The sequence below is a fragment of the Panthera uncia genome, chromosome C2 (genome assembly GCF_023721935.1).
Source record: "Panthera uncia isolate 11264 chromosome C2, Puncia_PCG_1.0, whole genome shotgun sequence".
NCBI classification, from domain to species: domain Eukaryota; kingdom Metazoa; phylum Chordata; class Mammalia; order Carnivora; family Felidae; genus Panthera; species Panthera uncia.
In genome coordinates, this window is record NC_064810.1 from 26,893,625 (window position 1) to 26,904,828 (window position 11,204).

The following is an 11,204-nucleotide window of genomic DNA, read 5'->3' on the forward strand; positions in this document are numbered from 1 at the left end:
GGCTCGAACTCACGGACCGTGAGATCATGACCCGAGCCGAAGTCGGACGCTTAACTGACCAAGCCACCCAGGCGCCCCGCAGTTTTGTTGTTTTTTTTGAGACACTCTTTAGTAGATTATCATAGTTGTATTTCAGGCTAGCTCAGGATTTTTTTCAAAAATGATTATTTTTCTATATCCTTCCTCCTGTATGTTAATGTGGTGAATTACAATAATTGTTTAAGAGAACGTGAAGTCATTAAGTTTGTAAATGTGACCAAAATTAATCAAAGGCACTTGTGAAATCAACTTAAAATTTACTAGATAGGGGTGCCTGGGTGGCTCTGTCAGTTAAGCGTCCTACTCTTGATTTCAGCTCAGGTCATGATATCATGGCTCGTGAGATCAAGCCCTTATGAGCCTGCTTGGTATTTTCTCTTTCTCTCTCTCTCTCTTTCTGCTCCTTCCCTGCTCATACTCATATACACACACTCTCTCTCTCTCAAAAGTAAATTAATTTAAAAACCTACTAGATTTGTAAATTTAAAAAGGCAATGTATAAAGTTAAGTTTAAAAGTCTAAAGAAATACTGGGTGTTTGAATTGGTAAACTAAAAAAAAAACAGTATTAATTTTAAAGCCAAAGTTAACACAAAGAATTTTGTGTACAAAAATTACCACAAGCACGATATGAGCACTCATGCATGTTCTCTCACATGTACAACACTGTCCAATAATGAAATGTGCTCAGTGGTGAGGAAATGAAAGAAAGGTCAGTGAACTACCGAAATTCCTCAATCTACAGTTCAACCTCTCAAAAGGCACATTACCTCATATTCCTCCAAGTTTACTTCTTCAGGTTTTATCATTTCAAGTTTGGCTTGAGCAACTTTCATTATGTTGTGACACCTTCAAATAAAAGAAATATATTCGTAAATCAAAAGTGAAATTCACAAAAAGTGAAAAGCATATGACACAAAACTAAACTACCCAACATACGTGAAAATAAAATCCACTGTCACTAAGCAATACTTTTTGAGGAAGCAACTCTCAAATAAGTTTAATTGAAAATGTTTTTTGGATCAATGTTGGACTGGATAGTTACAAAGTATATAAAGTAGACAGCATCAATAATGCTACCTCAAATTTACATGTTATATTTACAAATGGCTTTTAAATTACATTTTATTAATACATATTGTATAAGTAAAAACAAATGAAATGTGTTTTTTTATAACATATATATATATTAAGCAAGCTCAGGAGATATTAAATCTCATCTTCCCATTTCAAATGGCATGATTCATGAACAGCAAAAAAGAATCTAAACTGTGCCTATCATTTCAGGTAATAGAGACATTGTTGCACATGTTATGATCAGAATCATTGTTAAAGAAATCTCTGCAGAGTATGTTTAGCTATCGCATGCATCTTAACTTTTCAAGTATAAGACAAATTAGGTTATCAAAACGAACTGATGAATTTGCAGTCCTCAGGACAAATAACTACAAAAGAGTGAAAGTGAATGTGATTACCCCATTAATATTTGCCCCCAATTCAATAGCGTATATTCACTGGAACATGGTTTCCCAACAGCCCAAATAATAAGGGTCATAATCTGGCATATTTCTGAGCTCTTTGTGGTTACATGTAAAATAAATGATGCTCCTACGACTACAAATAAAATATAACAGTCAACATTCAATGAGCACTTTATTATCTATCAAATATTGTTCAAAACCATTTACTTGTATTACTTCACTTAATCCTACATTTCACAGCAGATACATGGTGAAGCAGGAATTTAATCCTAGATGCTTTGTTTTCCTCATTTTCTTCTCTGCCACATAGATTTTTAATTCAGTATTTTTGAGATATTCAAGAAAGTATAATAATTTATTTCAGAATTAAAATGGACTACAAACCCCAAGATAACATAAACGATTCTGTATTCTAAAATAAGTTCCTGGGATGCCTCCATGGCTCAGGTAAGCATCCAACTCTTGATTTTAGCTCAGGTTATGATCACCACAGTTTGTGAATTCAAGCCCTGCATTGGGCTCTACGCAGACAGTGTGGAGCCTGCTTGGGATCCTCTCACTCTCCCTCACTCTCTTTCCCTTCCATACTTTCTCACAATCAATAAACAAACTTAAAAAAATAAAAATAAAATAACATCAAAGTTGATGTTTACCTGAGGCCTAAATTTTTTAATAGTATTCATTTTAACTAGATTGTATTTTAATTTTCCAACTTCAGCCAAAAATTATAGTTTATAGGAATTTTCACAAGAAAACATTTTTGGGTAAACCAAACTACAGTTGATCCTTGAACAACATGGGTTTGAACTTCATGGGTTCACTTACACACAGATTTTCTACAATAATGTAAATGTGTTTTCTCTTTCTTAAGATTTCAGTAACATTTTCTTTCCTCTAGCTTACCTTATTGTAAGAATACAGTATCTGATACATAGAACATATAAAATATGTGTTCATCGACTGTTTACGTTATCAGTAAGGCCTCCAGTCAAGAGGAAGTTATTAGCAGTTTAAATTTAGCAGAGTCAAAAGTTACACAACTTTATGTGCAGATTTTCAACTGCACAGAGGTCAATGCCCCTAATCTCCACATTGTTCAAGGGTGAACTGTAATTTAACCATTTTAAGGCTTCTCTTGATGTCAGAGGACATTTAACTATTTTATTTTATTAGTATATACGGTTAAATACTTTTCTCTAGTGATTCTCAAATGAGGGTAATTTTGCTCTTCAAGGGGTTATCTCTCAACATCTGGAGACACTTTGGGTTGTCACCTCTTGAGGGAGGCGTTACCGACATTTAGCAGGTACAGGTCAGGAACACTGCTAAATATCCTACAAATTATAGGATAGCTTCCCACAATAAATAACTATCTCACTCCAAATATACATAGTGCAGAGACTAGAAATTCTTTATTTCCCTAAAATATTAAGTCCCCAAAGGGTAGTGCTTACATTATATTCTTCTGTACATCTTTATGTTGCTTAGCTCAGTATCTTGGTCAACAAGTAAAATGTACTAAAACAATATAAATTATTTTCAGCTCAAACTTCTAAAGGTTATGACTATAAACTCCAGAGAAATTCCAAAACAACTGTTCAAAATTAAGGGAAGTCTAAGTTTTGTGCTGTATTTATGAAATAGGTCTTTCTTTGAATATGTATAAAATAAACATTTAGAAACTGCACTAAAAGCAATTTTAAAAAGACAATTTAACAATACGTTAGATATTTCACATTTTAATTTTCTTAAATTACCTTTCATCAAAACTCAAATTTCTATCTCCAAATTGTTCTAGCAATGTTTTCTCAATGATTTTCTTTGGTGCCTGGTTCTGGATAAAATAGACCACTACATGATGTAAACGATAATCTGTTTCTGGTGGGGTGTCTTCTTGGGCCAATTTAACCAATCTTGAATACTCCAACTTAATTGCCTAGAAAATGTAACAAAATGCCAATTTTGATTAATTATGGTAATTAAAATCGTTCAATATTACAGCTCTACGTGTTCTTGTGTTCAGATACACTTTGTTCCTTTAAAGTATTACCAACAAGGTGGCACATGGTACATCTACAAATATTGTCCCGTATTCCACAGGTTGAAAGAATTTTCTAAAACTGACCATATACGCCGTCATCTTTTCACTGTATAAATAGTTTTTTGTTTTAATGCAGAAAACTATTAAACTGAACAATACGCCTAAGCTTACTATGCGAATACTAGTGTAAAACTGTTTGGAGTCTGGTCTATTCAAAGGCATCATAAGACTGAGATACTAGGGATCTCTTACCCTGTGCTTTCTAGTATCAGTTTCATGTGTATCTTGAATATCCCAAATTCTAGAATTGAAATACAGTTTCCTGAAATACCCATATCTGAAAGAAAATGGCTGGCTCTTATATGCATAATAATACCACTGCAATTAACTTTTAGCTAAAGAGCCCCAAAATAATGAAAAAGCAAGCCCTGAGATTGTAGTTACCACAGAATGAATTCCTTGTTGCTTCAAAAATATCTGAATTTCGGGGCGCCTGGGTGGCTCAGTCGGTTAAGCATCCGACTTCAACTCAGGTCACGATCTCACGGTCCGCGAGTTCGAGCCCCGCATCGGGCTCTGGGCTGATGACTCAGAGCCTGGAGCCTGCTTCTGATTCTGTGTCTCCCTCTCTCCCTGCCCCTCCCCCGTTCATGCTGTGTCTCTCTCTGTCTCAAAAGTAAATAAACATTAAAAACAAATTAAAAAAAAATCTGAATTTTATTAGTGTAATAATTAATGAATATTATCACTATTATTACCTTAATGCTTGAGCGTCCTTTTTCTTTATAAATAGGAACATCTCAGAATTTACAACTAATTATAATGGGAAATAATAAACACTGATACATGTTTCTACACATGAGCAATCATTTGGAAAATATTTGCTCATACAGAAACAAGGGTAGGGTTATACATCAAATATTGTTGTATATAAGAAACACATATGATTAAAAATCACACTTTTAAAAATTTCACTAATATTGGACTTTTATCTAAATCCTAGCTCTATTAACTGTAAAACATTTTGGGGCCACATGTAAAATATTTTATAAAAAATCCATTCCATTAGAAAAGTTTTTTTTTAATGCATGTCTTTCTTAAGCAATTCTTGGCTATCCAGATACTACACTATATTTTACAGAAAGGGAGAAAATATAACGGACAAACATTAAATGAAATATTCTAGTCATGCATTCTTATATTTCACTAAAGGGAAGGCAATAATAAGTCTTTTCTATATATTTAGCATTATAAAAAGAATTATTATTTTATGGCTAAAATACATTGTGCTTTTTTTGGTTATATACGCTATGTTAAAGTCTTGCTGTTGTGGTTAAAAATAGCCATGAAAATATATTTTGACATGTAAGATTATTAAGGCTTACTTCACTGTATACCTAACTAGCACACAGAAGCTTCGCTTAGAACTCTAAAATCTTCCCATTTTCCCAATATGAAAAAAGGGGCACATGTTCATTTACTAACCAAACTGTACTGATTTTGAGAATAAATGTAAAACAAAACCATTAATAACTGTTCTTTCTTATCATGGTGCTCAGACAATGACTGTCACGGACTATTAAAAGTTCTTTTGAATATTCAAACATTTCAGGTCAAAATTAGTATGGCCAAAATAAAAGAAATCTGTATGTTGAGTCTCTTAAAGTAATATTGTTGGTTTAGAGATAAGGAGTTATAATACTAAATGGTTATGTATATTTTTACATATGTTCAAAATAGAGGCTGTATTTTTTTCATAGAGAGTAAAGAGATTTCTATTAGTGAGGTGGAATATATATCCCCCTTTTATTTTAAGATTATGTTTATCTCTTGATGTTCTATTTAAGATTACCCCAATTTTCACAAGTAAATGCCAAAGTTACAATCTATAGATGTTGAATCCAGAAGACGTAGTAAGGTACATTTAAATTTCTACAAGTAATTTTTCAAACACATAAAACACTTTTTACCAGCACAGATTATTTTTTATAATTATCAATTATTTTTGTTTATTTATAAACTGCCTTCTAAAAAGGTTTTCTGATGTCTAAAATATACCACAATCATATTTAATTCTTCAAATTATCAACAGATGTTCAATGCCGGTATATTTAGCAGAGTTCTTCACCATATCATTATAAGTAAAGTTAACACTGCTGAGTTGTTCAATTTTATTCACACTACTGCCTCGAAATACTCCCCTAGAATTAACGTTTGTCCTTTCCATACTTTGGCTGCCTGTGCAGGCAATTAATTAGCACAGATACTGCAATGAAACCACTACACAAATACAAAATGAAATGTTAATACTGGTCATTAGGTGATGGAACTGCTTTGTAAATAATTTTTAAAATTATCTTTCACCAGACCTTTAACATGGTCCTACTAATCAGGTCCAAAGTTACCTATTCGGTCTTATTTCCTATGACTCTTGAACAAAGACTTCTCTCAACCTAGGTTAGGCTGGTTTCCCCACAGATGCACACATGCCCTTGTTTCTTAGGTTCTCTACATGTATAATGTCCTTTCTTGTTTGTTTCCCATCTATCTACAGATGACCCTTCAATGAGACTAGTTTCTCTCTTTTGAAATCTTCAGTTCCAAAGACGAAATAATTTCTACCTAGACTTTTTCTACCTTTCTAAATCATATTATAAAATATTCTAAATGTGTAATTTTTATAAACTTTATTTTGATATAACTATATACATACATCAGAAGATACCAAATATACAATATATTCTCGAGGCAGTAAGATCTAAGGGAAAATCAGTTAGACTAAGGTTCAAAAGCTAGGTATACCATTTATTAATTGTGACATAAAAAAAGTCACAAAGTTCTCCAAGTCTTAATGCACTTATCTGTGAAATAAGGTTAGGTGACTTTAGAGAGAGAATACGTGTGTGTGTGTGTATAAATTATATATTTATAGACTCCTTTTTAAAAAACTGACATGTACCAAAAAATTGAAGAAAACCTACTTCAAATCCCAGGGGATTATAATCATATAGGCTATAGTATTTGACCACAATGCAATACAAATAGGAATTAAAAATAAAGACAACTCCCGGGGCACCTGGGTGGCTCAGTCGGTTGAGCATCCTGCTTCGGCTCAGGTCATGATCTCACAGTTTGTGGGTTAGAGCCCTGCCTTTGGCTCTGTGTTGACAGCTTGGAGCCTGGAGCCTGCTTCAGATTCTGTGTCTCCCCAGCTCTCTGCCCCCCCCCCCCCCCGCTTGCACTGTCTCTGTCTCTGTCTCTCTCAAAAATAAATAAAACATTTAAAAAAAATTTTAAAAAAAGGACAACTCCCAAACTAAACTCTTAGGAGGTAAAAAGATAGTCTCAAATTATTCTTGGGCCAAAGGATTCAAAATTATATTAATAATTGGGATCATAAGATATCAAAAACTATTGGACATAGCCAGACTACTAGTCAAAGGAAAATTCCAACTTAACCACTATAGAAAAAACACATTTCAAGAAGCTGGGGGATGGCGGGGCTGGGGGAAGAAACTAAAGTAAGATAGAAGAAATAAAATAATGTGGCAATTAGATAAGAAATAGTCAAAAGCTTTTCTTTCCAAAAAGATGGATGAAATATCAAGGTATGGGAGAAAATTCAACACCAGATATTAAAAAGGTGACAATATCAAAAATACAAAAAAAAAGCTTTAAAATTTATTTAAAAATAATACATATAGCTGTATGCCAATAAACTACAAGTTTTTGATTAAACAGATAATCATCTAGGAAAATAGAAATGGCCAGAATTGCTTTAAAAGGTAGAAAAAGTACCAAGTTCTTGAAGAGACACAGTAAAACTGGAGAAAAACTGGAATAGTTGCCCAAGATCTGTATGCAATAATCAGGTTCACACCGTTTTAGAGATGTGATGTTACGTCATATCTTCAAGAACCAAATGATGTCTCTATCTAAAGTCCTCCGAAGCCCAAGAAAAGGGCAAAGTCTCCTTAATGATTACACAAGGCCAGAATAATATGAATATAAAGTATTAAAAAATATTTTAAAAAACTATAGATCAATTTATCTATAAACACAGATGCCAACACTCATCCATTTTTGATAAACTACACTGTGTATAAAAAGAATATACAAAAAGTGTTTACAATGGTTAAAAAAGAGGGGATGGTAAATGTTAAAATCTTTACATTCCAAGGGTTAATTACAGAAAAATCTGTTCACATCTCAAACAGATGCATTAGAATATTTCTAATTTCCAATACCAACCAGTTTAGAAGAAAGTCTCAACTATGAATTTAAGAAAATGTCTTTAATTTGTAAAGGGAAATCTATAAAAAAACCAATACTACACATCATACTTGAAAACAAAACACTAGAGACACTTCCATTAAAATCACAAAGTAGGCAAAGAAGCTTACTACCATTATTTTAGTATTTAACTATATTATGAAAAGTCTGGTCAACAAAATAAAAACAGTGATGAAATAAAAAGTATAATGAAAATTATGCCAATAATAAGATAATTACTGAGAGAGAGTATACTGAAATAATTATAAGACTCTCAAGTAAAAATTTATTAGTGAAAAACATGAAGAGTCCAATAAGGTAACTAGATACAATATAAACAAATAAAATTAATTAGCTCTCCCATTACCTATCATACCAATAAACTGATAGAAAAAGTAGGGTAAGTGATTCAATTCATAAAAACAAACATTTTTTATACATCTAGGAATAAACAAGAAAGGTATAAGACCATTACTAAAGTAAAATTAGAAAACCTTATTAAATGACATAACAGAAGACTAAAAATGAAGAGTCATACCACGTTTCTTTTTGGGAAGACTGAAAATAGTAAAAAAAAGTTATTTATCCATCTCACCCTAAATTCATCATAAACATAATGCAAGTGCAATCAAATTCTGAAAGGATTTGGGGACAGAGGTGGCAAGTGATTCTAAAATCATCCAAAAAAAGAGAGACTTGCCAAACTTTTCATTTATGAAAAAACAAAAACAACAAAGTGTTTTTCCTACAAAACATCAAAATATATTATAAATGACCCGTAATGTACATACGTGTAGTGTTCAAAAACAGAAAAATACATCAGTGGATTATTACGTATTAATACGTAATAAAGATGGTAATTCAAGTCAGTGCAAAAAAGATGCCTTAGTCAAAATGTTATGTTTTGGACTATTTGGAGCTACTTCTCGAAGAAGCCCCCTCTAGATACCAGCTCTGTTTTCCCATTGTATGTTTTTCCAAGTTAAACCACTCCCTGATCATACTGATTAAAATTCTAACTAGTGTTGGCTTCCCCACTAAAAGATAAGCTCCGGTAAGGCAGAAACTCAGTCCATCATTTTTCCAGCTACATACATTAGATTTAAGACAAAACCTTGATATAAGCAGATAATAAATACATCTTGAATATGCCCATCAACAGGATGTAAAAAACTTACAGTACTGGCATACAGTGGGATACCATGAGATCAATAAACTACAGTCAGTAACATAGCTAAAGCTCCAAACACGTTCTTAAATAAAAGCAGCCAGACGAAAAAGGAACTGTACTACAAGATTCCAAGTGTATTAAGTACACTTGCTTATGTTGTTACAAGTCCTGATAATGTCTGCTTTTGGGTAGTGGGAGAAAGTAGTGGTGACAGGAATGAGAAACAAAAGTAGCTTCTGAAGTACTATAATGTTCTAGGGCTGACTGGTAGTTACACGGACATGTCCTCTCTGTGGTAATTCACTGAGCTGCACACTCATGAGCTGTACTTTTTGGCATGTTTTATGTTGTGATAATAGATATATTCTTATATCTTTTGAGTAAACAAAGGGGTAATAATAACAGGCATTTCAAAAATAAAAAGAACTGATAAAATTATGTCAACGAGGAACAACTGTTATGAAGCCATAAAATAACTTAAAAGAAAAAAGTTTCATTAATACAGAAGTGTTAGTACTTCATTAAAATCTTTAGGACACTGAAATAGATACAGGCCAAAAAAAAAAAAGGCAAAAAAATTTTAATGTCTTTCAAAGTAAATGAAAAAAAAGTATATAAATCCTTTGATTATAATTATGATATGACCCACCCACTGCACCCACTGTACACATACACATACAAGCAACAAGTACTGTGTGAATATTTTCCTTCTGGCTTTCATATTTGCTCATCATAGCAGTCTTGTACTGCCTTTCTCTGAATTTCATTTTTACATGACAAAAATGCCTCTCTTTAAACCACTATATTCAGGGATTTTCTATTAACAGTGGAAACTAATCATAACAAAGTCCATTTGGGAAAAGAACCCAGGTAAGCATCTTTCCTCATTTTATTCTTCCAGGTCTGCCTGCCTATTAACTCTTATATTATGTGTTTATAGGGGGGCAGACTCCCATGGGGAAGGATCTGTGGTTGATACAGTAACCATGACTGACTGAGCTGGTTACTCTTCTTAATTAAGAGATTAAACCTTAACAAGTTCAATTACCCAGATAGAAGTTTTATTCACCAAATTATCTTTTTATCAGTAAAAAACATTTCATCATATGGTTTTACCACTAGCAAATATATGTAACATTTAAAATTGACCTAATCACAATACATAAATAAGTCCTTATATAGAACAAGGCACAGAGTTGAAAAACTTCTCATGGCCAAAAAGCTAATATAAAATAAACCCAATAAAGATTTTTTTTTGGTAATAAAAATATACCGAAATATATATAGATATATAGACATATAGATATAGATATAGATATAGATATAGAGAATATATATAGATATATAGACATATAGATATAGATATAGATATAGATATAGAGACATATACACCTTTTTCCTCATTTTTCCTCATTGATAATAAACTAAGCATTAAAAAAAATAAGATTTAAAAATATACTACATCTAATTTAGGGGAAAAGACAGAAGCAGTGATCATATGTTAGTGCTGTGCTACATACACATTTTGTGAATTAATACTGAATGTTGACAATGATTAGAATCAACTGCCAAGAAAACAGAACATTTTAACAGGCCAATCACTGTGGAAGGAACCAAAAAAATTATCAAAAAATCTACTACCAAAAAAAGGGGCTAGGCTCATATGTTTTTCAAGTTCTAACTTACTCTTATGGAACAATTACTATGTAAACTACACCTGAGTACAAAAAAAAATAGAAATTAAAACTAACATAAGCATAAAATCAAACGTGATGAAGCTAGTACAAAAAAGAAAAATATAATAAAAAATTTTAATAGAGAATGTAGAAAACCCAAATAAAATGTTAGAGTTAACTATAAATAGTGTGTACATCTGAATTCATAAAATAAAAATTTATTAAGAAAAATGCTTTAAGAAACTATTGCAGAAAACTCATACTTTGGGTGAAAGAAGGCTTTTTATATAGCAACGAAACTGCAGTATCCAGAAAGAAGCAGAAAGATTTGAAAGCACAGTGTTTTTAAAACTTCTTTATGAAAAATGGTACCATAAACTAAAGGTACCATAAACTAGCTTACACAGAAATGGAAGGCTGGGAAACAACATGACTTATGTCCATAAAAAGGGTAATATATAATAAGTGAAAGTATGTGTATATATATATATATATATATATATATATATATATATATATATATAT

General features: G+C 32.0%; 1 protein-coding gene across 8 annotated transcripts in view; it reads right to left on the reverse strand.

Moving 5' to 3' along the window:
* The window catches only part of USP25 (ubiquitin specific peptidase 25), a 149,722-nt gene that overhangs the window by 12,582 nt on the left and 125,936 nt on the right, over window positions 1-11,204 (reverse strand). For all 8 annotated transcript variants that reach the window (XM_049627976.1, XM_049627975.1, XM_049627974.1 and 5 more), the window contains 2 exons: window positions 3,277-3,455; window positions 809-887 (listed from right to left, as the gene is read on the reverse strand). In XM_049627976.1, coding sequence (XP_049483933.1) covers window positions 809-887; window positions 3,277-3,455 — 258 coding nt within the window. The remainder of the gene's footprint in view (window positions 1-808; window positions 888-3,276; window positions 3,456-11,204) is intronic.